Source organism: Diceros bicornis, chromosome 14 (assembly GCF_020826845.1).
Source record: "Diceros bicornis minor isolate mBicDic1 chromosome 14, mDicBic1.mat.cur, whole genome shotgun sequence".
In the NCBI taxonomy this organism is placed as follows: domain Eukaryota; kingdom Metazoa; phylum Chordata; class Mammalia; order Perissodactyla; family Rhinocerotidae; genus Diceros; species Diceros bicornis.
Window position 1 is genome coordinate 31076697 of NC_080753.1, and position 27524 is coordinate 31104220.

The window sequence follows — 27524 nt, forward strand, 5'->3', positions numbered from 1 at the left end:
ATGACTCGGGGATACCAGATTTGTTTATTTATCTTTATTTCAATCATACAGAGTCTGGGATCCTTTATCATCCCCCCCTCCTCAGTCTCCGTCCCCAGGGGTTAAATAATTTTAAAAAATATTTAAAAAGCTGTAACAAAATAACATCAAAGGAAATGGGAAGAGGGATGGGAGAAGGGTCAGGAATCATGAAGGGAGTAGAGAAGAGAGAGCCTCTTCCCCAACCCCCCACCTGGATTCCAGCCTGGGCAGTAGAGAGAACTACCCCCTACCTCCCCAGGTACATCCCAGCTGTAGGTGAGGTCAGAGGTCAGGGTATGAAAGTGCCGGTGTGTGTGAATAGGGAGGTGGACAGAGGCAGGCTGTTCAGAAGATGCCCCCACCTCCCCACTCAACCAGGTACTGCACAGAGCCATCCGGCCGTACTCTCCGAGCAAGGACCCGGACGGGGTCCCCTCGGGAGAGGTAGCCAACCCCACCTCGGACTCCTCCTCCAGTCCCAGGAGACAAACTACGGCACAAGGGAGAAGGGGGTGCTGAGCGTCTAGGAAGACTTGGGGAGGGGGCTGGGACTGAGGAAGATGAGGCAGTCATCGAATGGGGGGCACTTTTAGGGATGTCTGTGGGGAAACCAATGTGAAGTTCCAGGGGTGACCTAGGGAGAGAGGGCAATTGTGAGTCCTGATGCAGATGAAGACTGACCAGAAATGGAGGCCACATGTGGATCAGAGGAATGAAGAAATGGATAGGAACTGAGGAACTTAAGAACACAGGCAAAGAGGGGTGTCACAGGTAAAGGGGTAGAATCTCACCTGTCTGGGGGTTCACCATCCCCAGAGGTCCCTGCGGTGCTGGCAGAGGGGTGGAAGGAAGCGAACATCCGGATGGGACTGCTGGGGTTGGGGAGGGGGAAAGTCAGGACCTGGGAACAGCACCCTCTCCCCCTGAGAAGGGCAGAGCTCAAAAACTACCCCCAAGGAACCCCCATCCCCTGAATACTGGGGATCGGACATTGGTTCTAGAAGTCTCTCTAGGACAAGAAGTGAGTAGCCAAGGGGGAGAGAGAAAAGAATTTTGGGTGAGAAAGTCCAGAGGATGTAGACAATTGGAGGAGAGGTTCCAAGGGAGCATATCTGGTTGGAGGGTGGAGGAGCACTGACCTGGGCAGACAGCGGGCATCTGTGGGCCGGAAGTTGTAGCCGCTGCTGCCCTGGTAACTCTGGTTAGGGCTGGGGGGTGGTGGAGACACTGAGGCCTGGAAGAAGGAGCACAAGACTGAGAGATAATCCTTGATTCCTTCCCACACCGCCATTTGCCCCATGGCATTCCCTCTGCCCCTGTACCTGCAGTGCCCTCTGCAGACGAGCCCGCTCCCTCTGCTCCTGGGGCTTGGGCTGATTGCGCACTGCTGAGGGTGGCCCCAGCTCCTCCATTTTCCCCTTCTGCCTCCTCCTCAGGGGCTCTGGCTCCGGCCTCCGGCGCTTCCCCAGGGGACGTGAGACCCCTCCCCCAGGGCCCTGCCCTGAAGGGAAGCTGTAAGAGGCCTCCTTATCCCCCCAGCCCCCTCCCGGACACCCCAAAGACCTCCCCATCTCCATACATATACCCCCAGATTAATACCCTGAGAATTTCCCCATCCCCCCTGGACCAGTGACCTGGTGGGGGCTCCATCTCCAGTAGGGGGCTCCACAGGGGGAGGGATCCGAGCATGGAGACCAAACAAGCATTTCCTCTTCTTAATCTCCCTCCCTGAAATGAAACTGGGGTGAGGAGAGAAATGACATAGGGTCAGTGCTGTAGAAAAGCGCCCCTCTGATGCCATTATTCAGTCCTTTTCAGAGATGATCTTCCAGGTAAGTTGTGGCCTCTCCCTTCCCAGGCTTCCATATCCATATCTCCATCTCTTTCTGAGCCTCCTTCCAACTTACCGGTCCTTGTGGCTGTTGAGAGCAGATAGGAGCTTGGAAGAACGTTCTCCCTTGGGGGTGTCTGAGAGCTGGGAAAGCGGAAAGAAAATGGGATCAGGGGAGCAGTGATCCCTCCCTTCCCCTATTCTTCACATCTCCTTGTTTCACCCTAACCCCCAAAGCTTCACTACCCCTTACCTCCCCAAGGAGCAAACTGTCCCAATTCTCAGAGGTGAAGGGGAGGATCTCGCGGTCAAAATCAAAATATTTTTTCTTACAGCAAACGCTGAGGTGATAGAGGACAAGATGGGCCACATCCACCCTGCAGAAACATTGAGTTGTCAGGGTTGTGGAAGCATTACAAAAGCCAAGGGAGTCCTGAGGTGGAAGGTTGGGGCATGTAGGGTGAAATACTGGGGCTGTTGAGAGAGGAGTTATGCTGAGGTTGTGCCCAATCCAGCTCACCAGCGAAGCTGTAGCCTCCTGACCTTCTCCGGGCCCCCCCGACACACACAGCATTCAAACTCATAGAACCTGGATGTGGACAAGAGGGAGAGAACACCCCTTACACAGGAAAACTGTACCATGCTACGGAGGACTCACAAGCAAGGATGGGGCGAACAGGTGGGGGAAAGCTTCAGAGGTTGGGAAGAGAAGGGATCTGAGAGGGTGGAGCAGAGCAGGAGGGCTCCCTCGGCTCCTGGAGAGTCTGCCCTGGTCTCACCTGTCCCCATAGAGGAGGGGCTTGCTCAGACACTGGGTGCAGGCCTCGTGGAACCATTGCAGGCAGCTCCGGCACTGTAGCATTTTCAGGTTCCACCTGAAGGGGAGCCAGGACTAATGACCTCCAGACACTTCCCCCCTTAACTGACCCAAACCACCTACTTTCATCCCCTTCAGCACTCCCCTTGCCTTGTTTTTTATCCTTCACTTCCTGGGATTCCCCCCACCACCACATCACACTCATTCCTTAACCCCCCCGCCCCTCATAACTCACTCCCCAGGGCCACCACAGTAACAGTAGCTCTGTTGCCGGTTGCTCAGATGTCCAGCGTCCCAGTCCAGCCCCTTTAGTCCGTATGGCAGAGAGAGCTTCATGCCCAGCATGGCACGGGCATAGGGGCCCTTCTTCAGTGCACCACCCCTCTGCAGAGACAGAACAGGCACGCCAGGCACCTCAGAGGAGTGGGGACAGGAAAGGCTTGGGAGAGGATGTGGGTGGCAGGCTCCCACAGGAAGGTGCCTTTACCTTGGTGGCGATGGCAAAGACACACTGGCGGCAGACCCAGGATGTGCCCTCTCCCTCTCCAGGGGCTGGGGCCCTTGGAACATGGCAGTCCTGGTGATAAGCTGAATAATGATAATATTGATGGTTGACCACTTATTGCAACTGGTATGTGCATGTGTATGCAACCTGTGTGTGCAAGGTATTGGAACAGGAAGTCTTATCCATCTCATTTAATCCTTGACCATGGTCCTGCTGGGGTGGGTGTATTGCCCTTATTTTACAGGTAAGGGAACTGAGGCTCCTAGAAGTTTAGGGACTTGCCCAAGGTCATATGACTAGAAAAGAGTGTATTTGAACCACCCTCTGCACACAAAGCTCACACATCCCCATTCCATGGCTGCCTCTTGCTGTGCTAGAAAGGAATGAGCTTACAGGGTTGAGGAGACTGGCAAGAGCAGTGGCAGTAGCCGGGGGACTCAGGCCAGGACAGGTGGCATAAGGACCAGTGCTGGAGGGAGGAGTCAGAAGTAGCCTGGAAGGCCCAGGGCAAGCTGGACAATTCAGGTGTCCTGCCCTCTCACCGTGGCGACACTTCTCACAGCTGACCAGCCGGTTCCCAGGGACCACGGTCTCAGAGCGACAGACACAGCAGAGGAGTTCCTCCCCAGGGAGAGCAGCTGTGAAGGAACACAGTGTCAATGGGCCTGTGCTTGAGCCCCTTGCTGTCCCCCAAGCCAGTTTTCTGTTTTCTGTGGGATGTACACTCTGAGGCCTTGGGGATCTCACCAGGGCTAATATCTTTCCATAGAACCAGAAACTGAGAATCATCCTCAAACTGGACCAGACACACCTCCCGAACGCTGTCCACCTGGAATGGGTGAGCACAGAGGATGAAACAGGAATCAGAAGTAGATAAGGGGAATGGGGAAAAGGAAACAGGTCAGAGGTCAAAGGTCTTACCTTCTTGATGGTCCCCAAGTATAGAAGCCCATCTGTCCATCTGGCCAGCACATCTTGACCCTCCCAAAGTCGAGGCCTGGGGCCTGAGGTGGGAGCAGGGGAAGCTGGATCCCAAAGAGGGAGGGCACCAGAGCGGCTCAGCCGGGGGGGCTGTGCCATTGCATCCTGGGGGGGGCCTAGCCAGAAGTGGGATGGGAGGAGGAGGAGGTTATGAATGCTGAGAGACTGGCCCCATTTTGTTTGCCTATGTTTCTTTCAAGGTCTCAGGCGGCTGTGCCCCCAGTCTCTAAATCCCTGAGACATCTGGATAGGAAACCTCTCGGCACCCCTCCCAAGCTTCTTGACTCTAGTTCTCCCAACTCTAGTGACTGGCTCTCCTTTCCCTAACCAGCCCCCCAACCTAGTTGTCTAGTTTCCCAGCTTCCAGAGCTCCCCTGGGATATTATATCCTGGCCTGAGATTTCAGCAGAAACGATGGTTGCAGAAGCAAAGGTTACCACTCAGTTTCTACTGTCACCTTCTCTTGCTGTTGAGAGGTATCATAATTGGGGTGCTGTTACCCAGAGATGTGTTTTGGGAGCTTTTCGGGAGATGTTTTCCAGAGTAGAAACAGCTGCCTCCCGGGGCCGGCATGTCTCATTCAGAACAATCATCCTGGTGCCAGGTTACATCAGGTCACCCTCAAATTCGGGGCTCCCTGCCCCCGGGTTAGATAAGTTCCCTGAGTGCCCCGGGAGGGGGGCGTGTCCCAGTCCCGGTCTCTACTCCCCATGACGGCGAGTCCGAGAGGGGACTTGAGTCGGCCCAGCCGGACCCGATGCCAGAGCGGCGAGGCTCTCCCGCCCGCGCCCTGCGCGCCGACCCCCGGCTCCCTGCCCCCCCACGGGCGCCTCCCGCCGCCTCCTTACCAGTGACAGCTGGGGCCGCCGAGAGCCGGGCAGTGGCAGACGTGGGAGACCGAGGCGAACCCCCCGCGCGAGGAGGGCACGTCTGGGCGTCGGGGGGCGTGCAGGCAGAGGCCGGGGGGTCCCCAGGCCCAGCCCCTCCGTCCCGGCGGCTCTGGGGCGTATGACGCAGCAGCCAAAGCAGCGGCAGCGGCAGGAGGAGGCGGCGGGGGAAAGGAGGGGAGAGGAGGGGAGGGACAAACCGGCTCGGGGGGAGGGTGGTGGGAGGGGAGGACTGGGGGGAAGGAGGAGCCGGGAGGGGGGGCGGAGAGGCGGGCACCACCTCACCCCACCTCCCTCACCTCCAACAGGCCTGGAGGGCGCCGAGCAAGCGGCGGCCTCTCCGCAGCTGAGCCGGGCGGACGGTCGGACCCCGCGGGAGAGGGAATCCCCGCAGCCCCTTCCTCCGAAGGGAGACCCGCCCTCGGGGCAGGAGGGAATCCCCCCTCCCGGCAACCCGCCTTCGGACTGGCCCCCGCCCCATGCCACATCCGTTAACTGCCCCCCCCACCTCCACGGTCACTCCAAGCCCCGCCCCTCGGCCCCAGTTCACGACCCCGCCCTCCAGTCACCCTTCCCATTGCCCCCGCCACGCCCTCCTCCATCCGTTGCCCCCGGCCCCGCCCTCCCCGTGGCAAGTTGTCCCCCCGCCACTGCCGCGCTTCTGCGCACGCGTGACCCCTCCCGCGCGCGGCACCTGGGAGCACTGAGCCCCTCCTTCATGGGGCGGCGGCCGTTGGCGGTTGGCGCGAGGGATTCGGCGGGCGTGCGTCCCGCCCCGCGCTTCCAGGGCGGGGGCACGGACCAGGAGGTTCGTACCGAGGCGGTGACGCCACCTAGAGCCAGCCAATGGGCAGCGGGCGGGGCCGGCCCTGGCCGTTCGAACGGGAAGGCAGGGAAAGGGCGGGAGAAAAGAGCCAGCAGTTTGTGGGAGGGCGCGCCGGTCCCGCCCCTGGGCTCGGGTGCCCACCTTCCCACAGCTACCGCAGGAGCATTCCTGCCCGGGGCTGGCGTGGCCCGTGCAAGGGGGAGCCCCAACTAGTGACTGTGGATGGCTAGCGGGCACATATCCTGGATGTGGACGACGGGGGAGGGCATGGGAGCTGAAGGCCACCCAGACTCCAGGGGACGGCATGTCAGGGAGAAAAGCCAAGCCCTCGCTCGGCAAAACACAAATGCTTGGCCGACTGGCCAGACCCATAGTTCTCATCTTTACAGATAAGAAAAATATCTCCCTTCTTGGGCAACAGCTAATACAACCTTTATTTTTAAAAAAACAACAAAAAACTGTTCTTTATTTGATAGGCCCAGGTAACACAGCGCCCCCTCCCAACGAAGCATCCCTCAGCCTCCCACTCCGTCCCCGCCCCCCCCCCCCGCCCCCCACAGAGGATCTGGATCTGTCTTCATTTCCTGTTGGCCTGGGCAGTACCAATAACACACTGGTTCACCTGTGGGCAGGTTTAGACAGGATAAAAAAATTTTCAGAGTAACCAAAAGAATAGTTTTCCCAAGATCACCTCCCAACCCACACTATTAGGGCTGCCCTCAGAGAATACTGAAATAACAGCTCTGAAGGCAGGTTCGGGCTGGTCTCAGTTACAGTGAGTTCTGTGCCCACTAGGCACACCAGATCTGGAAGAGGTGAAAAGGCCTGAGAAGGGATGGCAGCCCCACACAACAGCAGAGAGGAGCTTCCATTTCTAGAGATACTGTGGACTAGAGACCCCAAAGCCCTCCCACTACTAATGCTTAATATGCTAGATAAAGCAATAACAACACTCATTTAGGAACCAAGGCTCCTTGGAAAATGAATGATTCCAAGTCTAGGGCAGGAAATGTACAAGATGAATCTGGAACAAAGATTACTGGGAACTTGTCTAAAGGACACAGGAGCCAACTTGAAGGAGCTCCCACTGGCCAAAGATGCAACAATTTGAGCATCAGAAAGAACAACTGCAAAGGATATCTATCAAATACACAAGCATCTGTAAAATGATACCCCCAGATAAAAATTCACTGGTTACCTTTGGAAGTTGCCAGGATATCAACTTAACATACTGAAAATTGATAAAGAATCCAGCATTTATCCTGCCTTTCTTCTAGGGACTGAGTTTCAGAATAACCAGATAGATAGCAAGGGGAAGTTCTTTAGAGAAGAATTATGACTAATAAATATAGAACAATTTGAAAATCACCATTTTAAAACTTACTAATGAAATAACAGATCTAGGTATGATCATTGTTTGATAAAACCACTAGGTGAAAAAGTCAATAGGGAGTTTTAAAATGGACAGATCAGACTGACAACACCAAAATCCAATGATCCATTTTTCTATCATTAAAACTGGAACAACTAGATATTAGGTGCCTCCTGATATGATGCAATAGAAAGTGTACCACACCATCTAACTTTTCTTGCCAAAAAATCTGAGCCTGATTCAAATCTAATCAAGCCTCTAAATCTAACTACCAGATAACAAAAATTATGGAGAAAAAAGGAAGCAATAAACCAAAATCCAGAATGTAGTATATTGTATAGGACAAATGACCCTATTTCTTCAACAAATAAATGCCAAAAAGGGGGTGCAGTTTCTATAGACTTAAATTTCTTTTAGAGACAATTTCAACCAAATGAAAGGGGTAGCCCTTGCTTAAATCCTGATTGGAACAAACCTAATGTATAAAAGAGATAATCAGGTGAAATTTAACATAAACTGGGTATTAGAAGATATTAAAGAGTTCAAGTTGTTGGGTATTCATGATGTTGATATAACTTTATTGAACTTGCAAGACAGCACGGGAAATCCTGATCAAAGCACAAGACCAGGGCAGGTGCTGAGGCGGCTGACTATGTCCATGGCAGCAACCGGGGCTGAAGCCCAAGAGCAGCAGGGCTCACCATCAGAGACCCTAGGTAAAGCCAGGACCCATCGTAGGGCTGTACTCTCAGGAAAACGAGTAAACAGAGGAAAAAATGACCCTCCAGAGGCAGACGGTAAAGAAACTTTCTGACTTAACTCTAGTGGAGGGGAGCATAAGTCTCCTAGAGATTAATGGCCATGGCCACAGCCAACCCTCATGGGGTTTGGAGCCTGAATTGACACTATTTGGAATGGTCTGAAAAACCTTTAAGTCTCCTTTGATCCAGCAATCCCATTTCAAGGAATCTCCCCCTAGATAGTTAGATGCAACTAAACAAATACAGAATGACATATGTACAAGATTAGTCAATACGGCCTTGCCTGTAACAGAAAAAAGGTGGAAACAATCGAAGTGTCCAGTGGAGGGAACTGGTGGATAAACTTTGGTGCATCCACACAATGGAGTCCCAGGCAGACATAAGAATAATGGGATGATCTCTGTGTGCTGGTGGGGAGTAATCCTGGGGCTGTCTTGTTAAGCAAAATGCAGCGCGGAACAACATATATATGAGACAGAGAGGATGAGGGATGTCTTTTATATAAGAAGGAGAGGAATAAGCACATGCATATTGCTTGTAGTTGCAAAAAGAAACATTGGAAGGATAAGTAAAATGATAAATGATAAAAATGACTCCCTCTCCTAGGACAGGAAGGGAAGATGGGGTGGAAGCAGTGGTGGTAAAACTTCATTTGTTGTGTATAGCTTTCTATATAGTTTTGACCTTCCTTTTAACGACCTATTTTTAAAAACTTAATTAAAAATCCCCAAAAGCCAATACATAAAAAATGGATCCAAGCAACTAGAAGGATGTGCAGCTATGACATACAGCTATCTACTGGGGCTTTGTGGGGAAAAACAAATAAATAAATAAAATTATTAAAAAAAAAAAAATGGGGGGCCGGCCTGGTGGCGCAAGCGGTTGAGTGCGCGCGCTCCGCTGCGGCGGCCCGGGGTTCGCTGGTTCGGATCCCGGGCGCGCACCGACGCACTGCTTGGTAGGCCATGCTGTGGCGGCGTCCCATATAAAGTGGAGGAGGATGGGCACGGATGTTAGCCCAGGGCCGTCTTCCTCAGCAAAAAAGGAGGAGGATTGGCGGATGTTAGCTCAGGGCTGATCTCCTCACAAAAAAAAAAAAAAAAAAAAAAAAAAAAAATGGATCCAGGTGGGTAGTGCCTCAGATGCCTGGCAAATATAAATCCTTTCTGGATGAATGTGCCTCCTGGCCTAGAGGACAGAAGGGGTCAAGATGGAGAAGCCTTACAATGCAGGGGTCCTGACAGGGCCTGGGCTTGCTGGTAAACGCACCTTGGAGGCAAAGCGTAGGGAGTTGAGGGACTCGGAGACATTCTCTTCTAGGGGGGAAATGTTCACAAACATGAGCCTGTGGAGAGAGGAAAGGGGGCCGAACCCCAGGATCAGCGGCTGGGCGGAGCCTAGACCAGGTCTCCACTGTTTCCCCTTTCCCACCCCTGACCCCAACATCACAGTTCCCACCTGACCCCTTCCGCGTGTCTCTATCACTCACATCTTAGCACTGCCACCCAGAGAGTTCTGCAGCAAGTAGGTGAGCTTGCTGTTCCGGTAAGGTATGTGGGACTCCTAGAGGATTGAGGGGGACAGATGATTAGGAGAGGACAGGGTTCAGCATGGCCAGCCCCAACCTATCACCAGGTTCCAGCTGCCCCCTCCCCCATTCCCACCTTGTTGCTCAAGGCCATGATGACCAGCCCCAGCGTGGACAGGCTGCTGTTAATGGCCTGTGTTTCCCGAAGGCGTTCCCGCTCCCCAGGGCCAAGGGCTAAGCCGGGGTCTAGCCGCTCGCTCCCGGCCAGGTCCACAAGACTGAGGGGGGCCCCGCACTGCAGGCCTCGTGCAGCATGCTCCCCAGAGATCTGCAGCTGGAACACACTGTGACTGCGTGATGACCGCTCGTTCTGGGCTGTGCGGGCTACAGCCCGGTTCTGGCGGGCCAGATGGAGCAGGGCCTCCACCTGGGGATGGGGAGCAGCAAGGGGCAAAGGCAGGCAGGAAGTCAGTACGCAGTGATGTCAAGTATGGCATTGAACGAGAGTCAGCACCTGCCCTCTTAGACCTTTCTTTCTAGCCAGTGAAGAGACAAAAGAAATAAGTAAAATGCACAGTATGTCTGAGAGTACTAAGGAGTAAAATAAAACATAAAAATAGTGTATGAGGGTGGGGTGAAGGTTGTGATTTTAGTCAGGATGGCCAGGGACAGCCCAGAGTGTGACTGGCGGGCAGAGGAACAGCCAGGAGGCCAGCATGGCTGCAGTGAATTGGGCAAGGAAAGTAGTAGGACATGAGACCTGGGATGCAACAGGCAGGGGGCCAGCGACACCCCCCTTCAGCAGATGCATCACTCCTCTCCACTCCCTGGTTCTATTAAGGCAGATCCACCTTACAGCCCACCAGCTGAAACTGCATGTGGCAACCTATCCTTCAACTTTCTCCTGCTCCCTTCTCTATCCACCTCCATCTCGTGTCACCCTGCCACTCCTCCCCATTTTCCAGTCCCAGTGCCCATCAGTGCTTACCTCTTTCTCACAGGAGACAGGAACATATCGGGCATTGGTGACAGTAAGCTCCTCGCTCCCTGGCCCCGCCCGGCGAATCTCACACTCACCCCCCTGGCCCTTCCGTGTCCCAGTGGCCAGCAGGTCTCGGACAGTCTCATTGTAGATCTCTACATAGCTTGCCACAAAGCTGTAGGTCCATCCCTGGCCACTCAGCTCCTGAGCCATGGAGAAGAGGTGCCGCAGGGCCCGAGGGATCAGCCCCTCCACCTGGGGGTCTCCCCCAGGTCCCCCCTCCATTGTGAAGGTCTTGCCGCTGCCTGTCTGGCCGTAGGCAAAGATGCATACTGGGTAGCCATCCAGGGCTGACTGGACAAGCATGGCAATCTCCTCAAACACTTCGTCCTGTCCACTCCCTGGTGGGAATACCCGGTCAAAGGAGAAGTCATGGCGGGTGGGGGGGGCTGGTGCCCCACTCAGGGTCCCACGCCGCTCATCAGACCGGGATAGGCTGAGGCGGGTTGGAAGATCAGAGAGCCCACCAGGGCCGGAGGGAAAGAGAAGGAAGCCAGGGGGTGGCGTGGCTTCCCCTGGAAGGACAGGGCGGACCCGGCAGAACACTCGGATGTTGCCTTTGAGTTCCTGTAGCTGGTTGTGTAGTCGCCGGCGCTCCATCTCTAGCCCATGGAGACGTTCTCCCCGCTCAGCCAGTAGGGCCGCCTGGGCCACAGCCTCCTGCCGCAGAGATGCCACCTCTGCTTGGCTGCCTGACAGAGCTGCTTCTGATGTCTGCAGCTTCCTCTGCCCAGAACAGAAGAGACAAAGAGGGTGAGATGCCACCAAGAATAAGAACAAGTCATGATGGGGTGGGGGATGGAGGTGGGGTGGGGGTAGAGGCGGGGTGGGGGGTGGAGGCGGGGTGGTCCTTGCCCCCAAGGACTTTACAGTCTGGTAAAGAAAGAGATAAGAAAATAGGAATCAGGGTGCCAGAATAGGGAGTGCTATGGGAATATCCAGAAGGGGCACAAGGAAGATGATACCTAGGCTGACACCCAAAAGTCTAGAAGTGAACCAAGGGAAGGGTGGAGTACAGAAAGAACACTCCACAAAGGCGGAAGCGCATATGCAAAATGCCCTGAAGTGAGAACTGAGTCATTTGAGAGACTGCAAGTAATTCAGTCTATTTGGTGCTCAGCAAGAAGACAAATGAACATGAGAAGAGGGAGAGAGAATGCATGGGGATTTTTGATCAGGAAAGACAAAGAGAAAGAGAGGGGGATGGAGGAGCAGGGGAGACACACATCCAGTGGGGAGCTATGAAAACAGAGTCAAGGAGAGGGAGAAGTGGGGCAGAAAGCAAGACAGAGTCAGGAGTGGGCTGGGCTGGAGAAGGGTAGAGGACAGGGGTGTACTGCTGGGGAGAGGGGTCAGGGATTCTAAGCCCAAAGCGACCTTGGGTAACCTGGAAAGGAGGGTCAGCATTTGGGGAGAAACTGGCCGTTACCTCCTGCTCCTCCAGCCGGGCAGCCAGTCCCCTCCGCTCCTCCTGCAATCCCAACTGTTCTTTCTGGAGCTCTTGCACCAGGGCTTCCTGCGTGCCCAGCCGCTCTTCCAGCTCCAGGACACGGGCCCTCAGGTTCCCCAGCTCCTGTTGGCCCTGCTCAGCCTCGGCCTGGACCCTGGCCAACTCCCCTTCCAGTGTCCTGCGCTCTGCCCCCAGGGCCGTGGCCTGTTGCTGGGCCTCCCTGAGCTGGTCCCGCAGCTGTTGGTTCTCTCGGTCCAATGTCTGAGTCCTCTCACGGTAGCATTTCAGCTCTGCGTTTAGGTCACATAACTGACCCTTTAAGTCCCAGGCCGGACGTTTGCTGGGTTTCTTCCCCACCAGCATGGGAGGAGCAGCTGCTGCTAAGATGGGCACAGAAAGGACAAAGGTCAGGAAGTCCTGGTTCTCCCTCTCTCCTCCCTCCTAGCCTTTAGGGCTTCCACACCTGATGCTACATCTCCTTCCCCTCCAGACAAGGAAGAGACCAAATGGATTTTTCTGGGTACTCACCACCTCCTCTTCCCTATCCCAGCCTCTCACCCAATGGTTATGTTTGTCACCTACTGCCAGGCTTCTGGGCAGGAACAGCAGGGCCTGACTTCTGATTCTTCAACACTATAGGATTAGGGAGTTGACATAAGGAATTATAGCACCTGTGTCCTTCCACCTCCATCATTCTCCCTTAACACATGCCCCCAAATCCCTTCTCAGCCCCAGTTCTTATGCACTACTACCTGTGGCAATAGCGGTGGAACATCGGGGTCCTGTCTTCTTGGGAACTTTTGGCGCTGTTAGGAGATGGGAGAGAGGAAAAAATAGAGCGGTCACTCTCAGGGTGTCCTATACTCTGGCCGGGCCAGGGGCAAAGGAGTTGCTTTTTCTGAGGATCAGAAATAAGATAACTTCCCTCCTCCCTTAAGTCTGGCCAGCTCCTAAAGATACCCTTCCTAGGACCAGAAATTTCTCAACATGCCAAGAGACAAGTTGGACCAAGATAAGCAAAAAGAGCATGAGGGCAGAACCAAGTGTAAAGTATGCTACCATTTGTGTAAAAGAATGTTGGGGAGAGCCAGCCCTGATGGCCTAGTGGTTCAAGTTCAGCGTGCTCCACTTCGTCGGCCCGGGGTTCTGTTCCTAGGCCCAGAACCACACCACTCGTCTGTCAGTAGCCATGCTGTGGCAGCTGCTCACATAGAAGAACTAGAAGGATTTACAACTAGAATATACAACTATGTACTGGGGCTTTGGGGAGGAAAAAAAAAAGAGGAAGATCGGCAACAGATGTTAGCTCAGGGCGAATCTTTCTCAGCAAAAAAAAAAAAATGTCGGGGAATGTGTCCATATTTGCTTGAATACCCCCAGAAATTCCCTAGAAGGACACACAGTTGCCCCTGGGGATGGGAACTGGGTGGCTGGGGGACAGGGATAGGAGGGAGACTTTTCACTGTATAACAACTTTTGTGCCTTTGGAATTTTGAAACAAGTGAAATGTATTACCTATTCAAAATAAGCTAAAATTGAAAGAAAAGAAATAAGTGAATTTAAGAGCACTGGACTTCCATGCCCTTGGTCTCTGTCCACCCCTAGAGCCCACCTGCAGTCTGGCCTTGTGTCTGTGGCACTGTGGTGAGGACTGTTGCTCTGGGGTGGGACGTGGCAACTTTGGGCACTGTGCCCAGGCCTCGTGTCCTTTTCTGGGAAAAGACAAGGATAGGGTCCATGGTTATTCTCCCTGATTGGTTTATACACTCACTCTCTTTCTCTCTCTCTCTCTCTCACACACACACACACACACACACACACACACAAACACACACACACAAACACACAGGTCCACGTACAGCTTTCCAAACGCAGCTCACCTTCTCAGGCTCCAAGGCATCCTCCATCTGGTCAGGCCCCCTCTTAAATCTGCTTCCTGGGAGAGGCAGCCGGGAAAGGGCCTTGACCAGGGGTCTCTTCAGCTCTGTGTTCCCCTTCACTTCCAACAAGGGAGACCTCTGCCGGGAAAAGAGAGACCCTTAAGACAACACCCTGGAGCCCAAACATCCCAAGAACTCCCCTTTTTGGCTTCCCAGCCTAATTCTCAACATCACCACCAACAAGCATAACTGAGTACCTCTTGTGCCACAAACTGGGGCTCATAGATTATGTGCCAGCCAACAAGCACAGAGAGATGGGACAAAATGCAAAAGTGGGAGCAATCTCTAAGGGAAAATCTGGATGGACACTAGACTTCAGCTAACTTTAAGGGTAGCACTTAAACAAGCAGAGAGAAATGGACACTCCTTTTAGAGGGCAAAAACTCAAACATGCACATGGTATGGCTGGGAAACCAACAGGCCCTTTTAGCTAGAGTAGAGAATCATAAATAAGGGAGACAGTGAAAGATAGATAAGGCTGAAGATTGGGTGGGGGGAGCAGGTAACATGTATTAGGAACTGTTTTAAATGCTTTATCTGTATTGACTTACTTAATCCTCACAGCAGCCCACTAAGGAGGTGCTATTATTAGCCTCATTTTGCAGATGAGGGAAGGAAGGCACTGAGAAGTAAAACAGCTTGCTAAGGTCATCAGTGAGTAAAAGGCAGAGCCAGAGTTAGAATCTAGACAGTCTGGTTCTGGAGGCCATGGATTTAACCACTAGACCACACTGCCTTGTAGGGCTTTGATGCCAAGCTAAGGAGGAGTTCAGGCTTTAGCCCTGCATACTGGCTCTCTGGAGAACCAGATACAGTTTCTGATCAGGCATGTGAAAAATATACAAAAAAGCCTATTATAAAGAATAATAATGAGCAGTAAGTAGGCCGACTTGCATGGGGAAGACTAGGAAGTAGCATGACCAATTTGGAGACCACCAAAGTACAAGTATGAGGTAGAGGCAGTGGGAAAGAGAGATCCCCTCCTCTAAGCAGCCCAACTCAGTGCCTGGGGATTATGCCCACCCCAAGGTTACTCCTATGTAGGGTGACCAATCATTCTGGTTTGCCCAGGACTGAGGGGTTTCTTGGGACACAGGACTTTCAGTGCTAAAACCAGGTCATTCTTATGCAACCCGGGACAACTGGTCACCCTACGCCTATCCCACCATCAGGAAAACACCATGGATAGATCAATTTCTGATTTTCAGTGTAGGTAACTTTTAATTCTAAGGCCAGTCTCTCTCTGCCCTTCAGTTTACTTCATTCATTCAATATTTACTAACTGTCTGTTATGTGCCATGAAATAATGTGGGTTCTGGAGTAACAGATGTGGCCCCTGCCCTCAAGATGCTCATGGGACAGTGGGGAAGAGAAGCATTTAAAGAGATGATTAAAACTTTACTGAGTGTTATCATAAAATGATCCCAGAGGAGGGGGTGGGCATCCAGTTTAGATGGGGAGAGTGTCAGAGAATACTTCTAAAAAGTATTTTTAGGCCAAGCCTTAAGGATGAGAAAGAGTTGGCTTGATGGGCTTCGGCCAAGGAAGAGCATTCCAGGCAGAAAGTAAGGAGGGATGCACGTAAGGAATGACAGATTGTTCTGTTCAGCTGAACACAGGGATATGCACAGAAAGTAGGGAGATGAGGGGGCCGGCACAGTGGCGCCAGCGGTTAAGGGCGCGCACTCCGCTGCAGCGGCCCGGGATTCGCCGATTTGGATCCCAGGCGCGCACCGATGCACCGCTTGTCAGGCCATGCTGTGGCTGCGTCCCATATGAAGTCGAGGAAGATGGGCACGGATGTTAGCCCAGGGCCAGTCTTCCTCAGCAAAAAGAGAAGGATTGGCAGATGTTAGCTCAGGGCTGATCTTTCTCACGCACAAAAAAAAAAGAAGTAGGGAGATGAGAACAGAGGCAGAAGGAAAAGATTGTGACAGTCAGTATGCCATGATAAGGAGTCTGGGATTTACTGAAGGCAAGAGGGAATCTGATGATTTTCAATCAGGAGAATAATATTACTAGATTTGCACTGAAAAAGTGAACTGAATAATGTGAAGAATGAATGGAAGTAGAAGATGAAAGGTATCACGGGCAGAGACTGCATCATTCCTTCATTCATCCATTCAATAAGGACTCATTGCACTAAGATTTGTTGAAAGACTGCTCTGTACCAGACGTTGTTCTAGGTCCTGGGGCGAGTAAGGGACATAAAGTCCCTGCCTTTCCAGAGCTTAGTTTGTAGGGCGGCCTTTCCAAACTGGGGAACCATAGGAGAATTAGGCTCACAGAAAATGATCTATTTTCTCAATTCTCCCAAGGATGTATACAGTTCTTACCATTCTAGGTGCCTAAGAGAGCAGTTAATTCATTAGATACATAGGATGCCTTAGGGCATTAGAGCTTAATTCTCATGGAACTCAGTTGAGAGGGACTGTTCTAAGAGTTTGAGAGCTAAGTAGAAATCCATCTCAGAGAAGGCTGGGCAGCGGGATGAAGAAGAGGGGCTGGATTACGTGAAACCAGGTATTGATTTAACAGGGAGCTGGCTTGGGGGAGGGAGAAAGAGGGCAGGCTGTGGGGGAGACGGAGGAGTCCAGGCTGACTCCAAGATGCCTGCCATGGCTCCATTGACCAAGATCACAGGAGGACAAGCTGGTTTTGTTTTCTTTTGTTTTTTTAAATAAACTTTTCATTTTAAAATCATTATAGATTCACATGCAGTTGTAAGAAATGATACAGAGAGATCCCAGAGTACCTGAAGGGCTAGTTTTTAAGAGATGCTAAGTTCAGCTTTGAGAAAGTGAGTCTGAGCTACCTGTGATAGAATGAGATATATTGAAGGATGTTCACGTAGCATCACTATAGAGAAAACTCTGAAACAACCTGATACTCTGGTTTTTTAAATTTTAGTTTATCGGTTTATTGTCTTTCCTTACATTAGATCGTAAGCATCATAAGAACATGTCTCTTTTGTTCACAACTATATAACCAGAGTGGGGGACTACTTATATAATACTTAAAATAATACTTAAATAAACTGTGATACATCCAAACCATTGGTTTCTATACAAATAAAAAAGGAAAAAAAAAGAGGTGGCTTTTTTTCCCTGCCACCTGCAGAAATATGCACAAAGAATGCTTATTTTAATTTAGTTTAATCAAATATAGTATGAAAACCAAATTTTTCTTTAAGTATTCCAGAGTCAAACACTGGATTTTTTATAACCCATGCCCTTCATTCTCTCTATACTACCACAGAGGATCTACTAAAGACCTCCTGGAATTTGTGTGGGTTCAGAAAATGTGTTCAAAAGTTTGTTTATTCAGGACAACTCCAAAGAGTATAGTACTTATTTTTTTCCCATCTATAAAGCTAGACACGATGACTCCCAACTTTCCACAATAAGCATAAGCACCTAACCTTCTATAAAAACAGATATTCATCCAACCCCTCCTATACTCACTTCCCAAGATCAGAGATGGATGCCCTGCTCCTATGGCAACCCCTCCACGTGTGCATCAGATCCCATCCCCTCACCTACTCAGGAACAGCACGCCAGCAATGCTTCCTTCTCCCCGCTACACCATCAACTTTTCACTTGCTACTGGATCATTCCAATCAGTATACAACACATACTATTATTTCTACCAACCTCAAAAAGAGTTTCTGGACTCTGCTTTCTCTGCCAGCTACTACCCTTTTTCTTTGTTGTCTTTTGTAGCAAAACTCCTCAAAAGTGTGTCTCTATAGTATTCACTATGTCCAATTTCTCTCCTAAACCCATCCCAATCAGGCTTTCACTCCCACCATTCCACCAAAACTGCTCTCCTCTAGGTCACAAGTCACCTTGTGTTGCTAAGTCAGTTCTTCCTCTTCATTTCTCTTGACCCATCAGCAGCCCTGGGTACAACTGATCGCTCCCTCTTCCTTAATACACTTTCTTCATTTAGCCTCCAGGAGACCATCCTCTCTTGGTTTCCCTACCTCACTGGTAGATCCTCCTCATCTATCCAAACTTGAACGGTGGTCTTTCTATTCTCTATCCACATTCCAGTCCACTCCCATGGCTTTAAATACTATCCATATCCTGACAACTCCCAAATTTGTATCTCCAGCCCAGACCTCTCTCCTCAACTTATCTGAAACTGCCTTCTCAATGTCTCCACTTGGAAGTCTTATAAACATGTCAGACTTAACACATCCAAACTGACCTCCTGAGTTCCAAGCCCTTTCAAACGTGCTCCTCTTGCAGCCTTCTCCATCTCAGTTGATATAACTCCATCTTTCAGTTGCTCAAGCCAAAACTCCCAAAGTCCTCTTGCTCTCTTACAAACCACATCTAATGTCAGCAAAGCATGGCTGACTCTAACTTCAAAATATATACAGAATCTGATCACTTGTTACTACTTCCACTGCTACTACCCTGATCCAAGTCACCATCATCTCTCACCTAGATTAGCATATTCCACTGGTTCTCAACTGGGGATGATTTTACTCCTCAGGGCACATTTGACAATGTCTGGAGACATTTTGATTGTCATGATTAGGTGGGGGTTGCTACTGGCATCTAGTGGGTAGAAGCCAGGAATGCTGCTAACCATCAGCCAGTATACAGGACAGCCCCCCACAATAAAATGTCAATAGTGCGAAAGTTGAGAAAACCTGCCTCATTCTTAACAGTTCTCCTTGTTTCTATCCTTGCCCCCTTACAGTCCAATCTCAATGCAGCAGCTAGAATGATCCTCTTAAAATATAAGACAGATCTTGTCTCTCTTTGTTTAAAACCGTAGAATGATTCCCCACCTCACTCAGAGGTAAAAGTCAAAGTCCTCACAATGGCCCCTACAAGAAGCAATGGGATCAGCAACCTCACTCTCCGTTATCTGACTTCCCTTCCCACAACTTCCCCCTTTGCTCACTCCATTCCAGCCTTGCTATACAACTCTTTAGAGACTGCTCTAGTAGATTCCCTCTGCCTGGAATTCTCTTCCCTCAATATCCACTTGCCTGTCTCCCTCACCTCCTTCAACTCTCACCTTCTTAATGGACCTTACTAAGACCACCCTATTTAATACTCTATCCTGCCCGTTGGCCTCCCCTCCTCCCTCTTAATTTGCTAAAATTTTTCATTTTCTCCATAGTACTTATCACCTTCTAATGCAGTTATATAATTTACTTATTACATATTGTCTGTCTCCCCATAGAATGGCAGCTCCATGATGACAGGGATTTCTGTCTTGTTCATTGCTGCATCTACAACTGTGCCTGGCACATGGTAGGTGCTCACTAAATATTTGATGAATAAATATGAGAAGGCTTCTACTATTTTTCAATGTCACATAACACTACTCTGCTCTTTGGCTGTCAAGATACAAAGAATATCTCTTCAGACTGAAACTTGACTTTGAGTAAACCTGAATGTGAAATACTAGTACACAGAGGATTCAGGCAGGAGCCCTTGCTGGCACCAGAAGTCAATACACTCTCACTGTCACACACACCTCTCTCTCCACTGGAGAGAGGAGGCTGCAGATGGTTGTGGGGTGCAGCAGGGCACCGATAAGAGAAGAAACTAAGTCAACCAGTCTCACTGGGCAGAGATCTCTGCAAAACCTGGGGAAAGAGAGAGAACGAGGAGTCCTTCAGTTCAGATTACTCCACTCCCTCTCTCCCCTTCCTATCACCCGACGCGGCAGCAATAAAGAGAGAGGAGACAAGGACATCAGCAGGGAATGGCTCAGACAGCACTTCCCCAGAGGTCGCCTCTCAATCACACACGGCAATCGGGGGTTGGAATGGAGAGGCGGGAACTTGTCAGACAAGCCTGAGAATTCGAAATGGGAAATCCTGGAGACACGAAAGTGAGGAAGGGCGTAGGGTACTCCCTGAAGCCGGGGGATGGGGGGCGGAGGTGCCCTCCGACCTCCTGGGGCTGCTCCCTGCCTTCTCCGCTCTCCCTCCCTGCCCCCTTTCCACTGAGCGGGGGGCACGGACTTTCAGCAGGCAGGACCAAGGTCGGCCGGGAGCCGGGAGACTGTCAGCATCTGGGCGGCCAGCCGTCGTCCCCGCTCCCCGGGGCAGCGACCCGCGCCGGCGCCTACTCACCTGCGGCTCCATGTCCAGCTCCGTGTCACACACGCCCAGGGAACGCAACGCAGGAGAGGGCGCCGGGGCTCCCGGGACCCGCGTTCTCTCGGCCGCTCGCGACGCAGAGCACGCGCGCTCCGGGCTCCGGCGCCGACCAGCCCCGCGCCACACCCGCCACTTTTGAATTTCAACGGCTGCCACCCTGCTCACCTCGCCCCGCACGCAGGGGCCAATCGTCGCCGTCGCCACAGCCGAGGGCCAATCGCAGCGCCCTCCGCCTCCCGAGGCCACACCCCACCCGGCCGGCGCCCTCTCCTGCCTGCTTCGCCCGAGCCCCGGCGGCAGGCCGGTTAGTCACACTTCCGGCTCCACTTTTTCCTCTCTTCCGCACCCCTCCTCTAGCAGGAGTCGCGCTGGACTTCCGCTCGGCTCCCAGCCGCCGCACGCTACGTCAGAAAATGCCTGACACACGCCGCCCGAACGTAACTGGTGTGGGGGCGGGACGCTGGCGACAGGAATCACGCGTGCGCAAACGAGGACCGGGGCGGGACGGGCGCCCCCTAGCGACTGCAGCAGGCAGCGCACTCGTTAGCCCCGATTGGATCGACGTGACTGCGGCTCGAGCGCGGCGACTCCCCGCCGAGATGAACTGGTCCCGGAAGTGGGAATTGAGCCGCCACGCGGATGTGAGAGTGGTCGTATCTGTCCATTCTCGGTCATTTTGGCATTTCTTATGACACTTGGGGACCTTGGGTACAGTTTGGTGCCCCATGGAAGCCCGACGGTGGGGATTCGAGGCTCAGGGGAGGAGGATTTTTCTTTACAGTCCCTCTCCTGGCTGTACTTCCCGTGTACCTGTGTGCTGTTACTGGTGCCTTTGGAGCCTCGAACCCACAGAGGATTTACTGCTTCCGTTTATGGAGTATTTTATGCTTTTCAGACTATAAGTGCACGTGCATAGTCTGGTTTAATAATCGCTAAATTCACTGAGCTTTTACTATATGTGAAGTGCTTTGCATATCTCATCTGCAAGCTAGATGGAGACAGGTTTAGAAAGGTTAAGGAAGAAGTACAAGGTCACACTGCTCTTTGGGAGTGGATCTAGATTCCATTAGCTTCAAAATTCAACCTCTCTGTTATCCCACACTACCTCTAACAATCTTGGTAATAAAAACAACATCCCCTTATCTGTGAATAATTTACAAAGTAGTTCTACTACATTTATTCATCTGAGTTTCCAACCAATCCTGGGGGTAGGCAGGAAAGGGATTTTATTTATGAGACTGAAAGGCAGGGGACCAAGGGATCTGTCTTGGTACATAATTGGAGATTGGCAGAACTGGACTCAAGCCACCTATCTTCTAATCCAGTGCTTTAACTTGGATTCAGACCTGCTTGTGTCAAGGAGCAGACTCTGAGGAGACAGTTACTGTGTCTGAAACGCTGTCATTATCCCGCAACCTTTGCTTTCCTAGGAAACCTACAAAAAGCAAGAACTTGAAAAGAAGAGAGGGAGTAGAGGAGTGAAGGAGGAAACTGGACAAAACCAACACTTAATGGGTGGGTAAAGAGGGAAGATTGAGAAGGGAAACCTGAGAAGAAATGTACATTTATCAAAGTTAAAAAAAAAATTAGACTAGGAGAAATATGGACCCATTAGTACATCAAAGGGGAAGAAGTTTATTCATCTCAATTGATGCAGAAAAACTACTCAAAATATTCAACATCCATTGATATTAAAGAAAAAAGTCCCCATAACTTGATAAAGGACATCTTCAAAAATCCTACAGCACACATCACAATAATGGTGAAATATTGAAAGCATTCCTCTTAGGATGAGAAACAAGGCAAGGATGCCTGATCTCAATAATCCTAGTCAGTATAGTAATGGAAGTTTTAGCCAGTCCAACAAACAATAAAAACAACAAGTATATAAGGATTGGAAAGAAACAAGAATGTCAGTATTTGCAGATGAAATTATTGTGTATGTAGTGACCCTAAAAGAAAATTCAGATAGAATTGATAAGTGAGTTTAGCAAAGTTGTTGGGTACAAAATCAATATAGAGAAAATCCATATACAAAATCTATTGTATTTCTGTCATCAGCAACCATCAGAAAGCGTAACTTCAGAAAATATACCATTTAGGTACATGAATATATACATGTATAAAAGTCAAGCTGTACATTTGGTTTGGGCACTTTATGTTATACTGCAACAAACATTTTAATAAAACATATACCATTTGCAATAGCAACAAAAATATAAAGTACTTAGGAATAAATTTGACATTAGGTGTGCAAGCCCTTTTTGGAGAAAACAATAAAGCTTTATTGGAAGATATTAAAGAAAATCTAAATTAATGGAAAGATATACTATGTACTTGCAGAAAAAGACTTGATATTGGGCCGACCCCGTGGCTTAGCGGTTAAGTGCGTGTACTCCGCTACTGGTGGCCTGGGTTCGGATCCCGGGTGTGCACCGACGCACCGCTTCTCCGGCCATGCTGAGGCCGCGTCCCACATACAGCAACTAGAAGGATGTGCAGCTATGACATACAACTATCTACTGGGGCTTTGGGGGCTGGGAAGGAGGAGGATTGGCAATAGGTGTTAGCTCAGGGCTGATCTTCCTCACAAAAAAAAAAAAAAAAAAAAAGACTTGACATTATAAAGATGTCACTTCTCTCCAAGGCCTTGGTGTTGGGCTAAGGGGGATGATAGAGTCCTCAATGTCTGGTCCTGCTAGTCCCTCCTGTCTGCCTATCTCAGAAGCTGGCTGAGTGGGACAGCCCTCGGTGGTCCTTTTGTTACTGCACAAGGGGCACAATCTGTTTGCCACGAGACAAAAGCCGATAGTCAAGGGGCAAGATGATGGCATTTTATTACAGCTTGCTAGCAAGAGGGAAGGTGGCCAACTAATGACCAAAAGAACCATCTTAAGGGGCACAAAATCTTACAGCAGTTATATAGGCCAGTGGGTTATAGGGGAGGGGTTAGGAATTGTTGACCCTCTGGTGTTACAGACAGACTGGGAGTCGCCACACCAGATCTTTCAGTTGTCATTGATGATGGCTTTCAGCATAGACTCTCTGTTCAGGGGTCATCACATTCCTAAGGAACTCAAAAGAACAGAGTTACCATCTTACAGCAGCTGGGAGGTACATGCACAAGCAGGGATCATAAAATCTACAGAGCAGCTAGATCTCCTGGAGGGAGCATATCCAGCTGGGTTAGTTAGTCAGAGGTCATTCAAAGCTACCATAGGGTTTCTTTTCTACAATATGGCTTCCCTTATGTCAACCTTGTCATGAGCCAGTATCACTTTCCCCTCCCCAGAGATCCCTTCTGCAAGCTGGGGAGCATTGCTTACTTTGGAAATTACATTCCTGAACCCCACGTCCCCTCTTCCCCCTGCTTCTCTTCCTAGCTTCTCTGGAAGATTCCTTTTCTCCTGCCTAGCCCTTTACAGGCCTCTCCACAGGTGGCAAGGTGCTCAGTGAAGTTACCTTGATTATATCTGAAAGACGTCAATCCTTCATCCCCCTATCCTACCCAGAAACTTCTTCTGTTCACTCTCCTGGAAGGTGTGTTGCTTCGGCCCTGGCCCTTGCAGGGATTCTGCCTCTGCCACCTTCTCCTGCAAGGCTGATTGTCACTGCCTTGATCCTCAGGCCCCTTGGCCTCAGAGTAGGGAAGCCCTATCCAGTTTGGCCATCCTCTGCCCAGCTGGGAACATAGGATTTACAAAGCCTTGCATACCTCTGCTCTCAGCCCAGCTGACCTTGATGAGCCAGAGCTCCTTCCTCCCAAGTCCCTTTCATGGCCCCATTCTGAAATTCACAAAAACAAACATTTGCACAGTTAAACCTTTCTTATTTTAGAGCAAATCCCAGAGATTATATAATACAGATATATATATATATGTATATATATATATACACACACCATTATTATATTATATATATATTATATACCACAATACCATTATTATACCAGCAGAATGAATAAAAATTCCTCGATATCACCTAATAACCAGTCAGGGTTCAATTTTCCCTAATTGTCCCCAAACTATCTTTTTGCAGTTGGTTTTACAATCAGGATCTGAACAAGATCCACAGATTACATTTAATTGGTTTGTCTCTTCCATCTCTCTATGACAGCCCCCCGGCCCCCCTCCTTTAAAAAGCCCTCTATTTGTTGAAGAAATAGTACATTTTATTGTGTCACATTCTGGATTGAATTTATTGTAATTTTGTGGTGTCATTTAATGTGCTCCCCTCTTCTCTGGATGTCCAATTGCATATCCTCAGGAGGTACATATCTGGTTGTCTCACACTTGTAGAGTTTTAAAAATAATATTTATCATAATTTTTTTCCTTTTCTAAAGTGGTACTTTTTCACTGTAGAAAATTTAGAAGAAACAAAATCCATCATTTTGCTAGTCATAGATAACCACTGTTCATATTTTAGAGTATTGCCTTCCAGCCTTTTTTCCATGCTTACGTTGCATAGTTCAAATTCCAAAGGAAAAAACAAAACAAACAGGGAAACAAACAAAAAAATGTGAAAGACACTTTAGATAAGCAAAATGTGGTATATCCATACAATGGAATATTATTTGGCCATAAAAAAGGAATACAGTGCTGACACATGCTACAACATGGGGATGAACCTTGAAAACATTGTGCTAAGTGAAAGAAGCCAGACATGAAAGGCCACATATTGTGTGATTCCATTTATATGAAGTGTTTGGCATAAAAGGCCAAATATTATATGATTCAATTTATATGAAATATCCAGAATAGGCAAATCCATAGAGACAGAATGTAGATTAGTTGTTGCCAGGGGCCAGGGAAAGACAGAATGGGGATTCACTAATGGGTATGGATTTCTTTTTATGGTGATGAAAATGTTCTAAAATTAGATAGTGGTGATGATTGAACAACTCTGTGAACATACTAAAACCCACTAAACTGTACACTGTAAAAGGGTGAATTTTATTTCTCAAAATCATTATAATGATTTTAATAGGTCATTGGATTTTCAAGTACAATTCATCTAACATTTCTTAAGTGCCCACTCTGTGTCATGCACAGAGCCACACGCTGGGCTCTGGGGTTACCCTGAAGAAGGGGGCAAACATAATCTCTTTCCTCCCAGGGCTTCCAGTTTGGAGTGAAGGGGAGACAGATAATAAAATGTTACCATATGGTAGAAGGAAGACCAGAGCTGTCAGTTCACCTTTCTCAGAAGTGAGCAGTTGGAGAAAGCTTTCCTAGAGGAAGTTCTTGTCTCAGCTGTGAGCAGCAAGAGAAGTTAAGAGTGAAGAGAAAAAGTAGCTTCCATCTTGACAGGAGTGGAGACATGTGGGTGCATGCCAGGAGCTGAGGTCCCCAAGGATGAATCTAGGTGGACCCAGCCAGAGGTGGTTGACCTCCCCCAAGTTGTTCTCCCTTTATCCCAGAATTCCACTTGGTAACACAACCAAGGCACAGATAGATACAAGTCCTGTGAGGGGTGACCCACTCACCTCCACAGACAGTCATGGGTGGAGCAGGCCTTGTGAATTACCCAGGAGAGGAAGGCCTCTAGCTCTTCCCAGAGTGTTCCAGCGCTGCAGTGACTCCCTGGTCCTTGTCTACAGACTCTAGGGAGAAGGGTGCAGAGGAGCTCTCAAGGGGCCCTCACACAATCACCTCCTGCAAACACAGTGAGCAGAATTGGAGCCCTACTCCAGGCCACTTGCCCCAAAATCCTAAGTGAAAATTATGGGGGTCTCTCCAGGTACCAAGGTTTGAGTAGCCCATGGTAGAAGAACATAACTACCATTAGGCCTGGAGTGCACCATCAGCCTTTTGTCCCCCAAGGAAAGAAGTATTTGGGGTGAGAGAAAAGCCTCCATATTGTCTAGGCTGAGTATGAATTGAAGACTAAGATGGCATGATGACCAGGCAATTCAAAGCGTGCCGGGCAGCAGGGAGTACTTTCACATTTTGAACCATATGAATATATTACACAATGAGATAAAATAGAATTAAAGGAAAATGAGAAGAATAAAATATGTTTCCCTGTCAAATTGGTTCTCTCAGACGTTACTGCTGGGAGCATAAATTGGTACTACTTTCCTAGAAGTTCAGGAAACTTGGAAGTACCAACACCTCTTAACGTAGCATTCCAATTTAAGAATTTAGATTAAGGAAATAATTGGAAGTGTGCACAAAAATTTACAAAAGTAAAGTAATGGAAACAACCAAAGTTTCCAGTGGATGCTTATTAAATAGAAGACGACAAAACTATATTACATAATGCAAGTTTAATGTATACATGTTTATAATAACATATATATATGATGGATAATATATGTGTATTACAAGCAACACATCTACCTGTGTGTGCTGCTGCTGGTGATTCAACCCGGAGACAAAACTGACATGGCCCTGCCCTTGGGAACTTGCAGTCAAATGAAGAGACAGACATTAAACACAAAGTCACACCATTCAGTGTGCAATTGTAAAGTGAGAAGGATTCTATGAAAGAAAGGCATTTGAGAACATGTGGAATATGATGCAGCCACTGAAAATAGTGATTTTGTTTTTTCACTCAAAAGACTTTGTTTCACTATAGTACATGGGCTAGGACTGATGGGAGGGGGTAGATGTAGTGAGCAACCATTGCCCTGATTAGCATCGGATGCCCATCTGGATAGCCCTGAGTGTGCCAAAGCTGCCGCCGTTCTGCATCATGGTTTTCCTGATGCCGCTGCTCAACTCCTGACCCCGCCTTCCGATCCCGAGACAGGAAAAGGTGCGGAAGAGCGCCCCGGCCGCTGTGCCCGCGGCGCAGCCCATGACAAAACCCATCTTCACACGATCGGTGGAAGCAGCTTGGCTGAGATTGTCGGTAGGAAGCCAGGGACACCAGCATCTCGCTCGCGGCCTCGGTGGCTCAGCTCTACGTCTCACACAGAACACGAGGCAGAGTGCTGAAAATAGCGATTGTGAAGACTCTACAGTAACAGGTGTGGCATAAAAATTAATATATTTTAAAAGATTGTAATCCAACCTTGGTTCAACTCAGTTACAAGTCACGATGCTGTCTACTGGGAAACATTGCAAGAAAAGAACTTGGTTGACATGAGGTCTTTCAGTGCAGGATAGGTATAGGTATTGGTATAGGTATGGGTATGGGTATGGGTATGGGTATGGGTATAGGATAGGTATAGGTATAGGTATAGGTATAGGATAGGTATGGGTATGGGTATGGGTATGGGTATGGGTATAGGTATAGGTATAGGTATAGGATAGGTATAGGTATAGGTATAGGTACAGGTACAGGTACAGGTACAGGTATAGGTATAGGTATAGGTACAAGTGTAGATAGTATGTATCAGGGTAGACTCCTAATCACAGTGGACCAACATTTGGCCAAGAGGAAGAAGGTTTTTTAAGATTAGTTTTCTGCATGCTCTATCTCT

At 49.6% G+C, this 27524-nt stretch overlaps 2 protein-coding genes and 1 pseudogene across 5 annotated transcripts; all 3 read right to left on the reverse strand.

The window, feature by feature from the left end:
- Positions 1-2: 2 nt before the first annotated feature.
- PHF1 (PHD finger protein 1) lies at positions 3-5481 on the reverse strand. 4 transcript variants are annotated; one of them, XM_058554600.1, is made up of 16 exons: positions 5004-5481; positions 4656-4749; positions 4096-4271; positions 3922-4003; positions 3717-3812; positions 3157-3257; positions 2905-3053; positions 2632-2727; positions 2373-2441; positions 2106-2229; positions 1929-1996; positions 1656-1760; positions 1344-1533; positions 1161-1255; positions 813-893; positions 4-655 (listed from the first exon to the last, which is right to left on the reverse strand). In XM_058554600.1, exons 2-16 carry the CDS (start codon positions 4726-4728, stop codon positions 367-369), a joined length of 1794 nt encoding a protein of 597 aa, XP_058410583.1. In that variant the 5' UTR covers positions 4729-4749; positions 5004-5481; the 3' UTR covers positions 4-366. The 4 variants fall into 4 exon arrangements, with proteins under 4 accessions (XP_058410584.1, XP_058410585.1, XP_058410583.1 ...); XM_058554601.1 differs by lacking the exon at positions 5004-5481 and having other exon boundaries at positions 3-655; positions 813-890; positions 4656-4980; XM_058554603.1 differs by lacking the exon at positions 4656-4749.
- Positions 5482-6415: 934 nt separating this feature from the next.
- On the reverse strand, positions 6416-20759 carry KIFC1 (kinesin family member C1). Its single transcript, XM_058555480.1, has 12 exons — positions 20635-20759; positions 20068-20368; positions 13902-14039; positions 13634-13733; positions 12774-12827; positions 12604-12654; positions 12001-12401; positions 10518-11297; positions 9666-9956; positions 9491-9564; positions 9271-9346; positions 6416-6490 (listed from the first exon to the last, which is right to left on the reverse strand). The coding sequence occupies exons 1-12, from the start codon at positions 20757-20759 to the stop codon at positions 6446-6448; spliced, it is 2436 nt and encodes an 811-aa protein (XP_058411463.1). The 3' UTR covers positions 6416-6445.
- A 5971-nt stretch (positions 20760-26730) lies between these two features.
- Positions 26731-26974, reverse strand: LOC131413445 (reactive oxygen species modulator 1-like; annotated as a pseudogene).
- Positions 26975-27524: the final 550 nt, after the last annotated feature.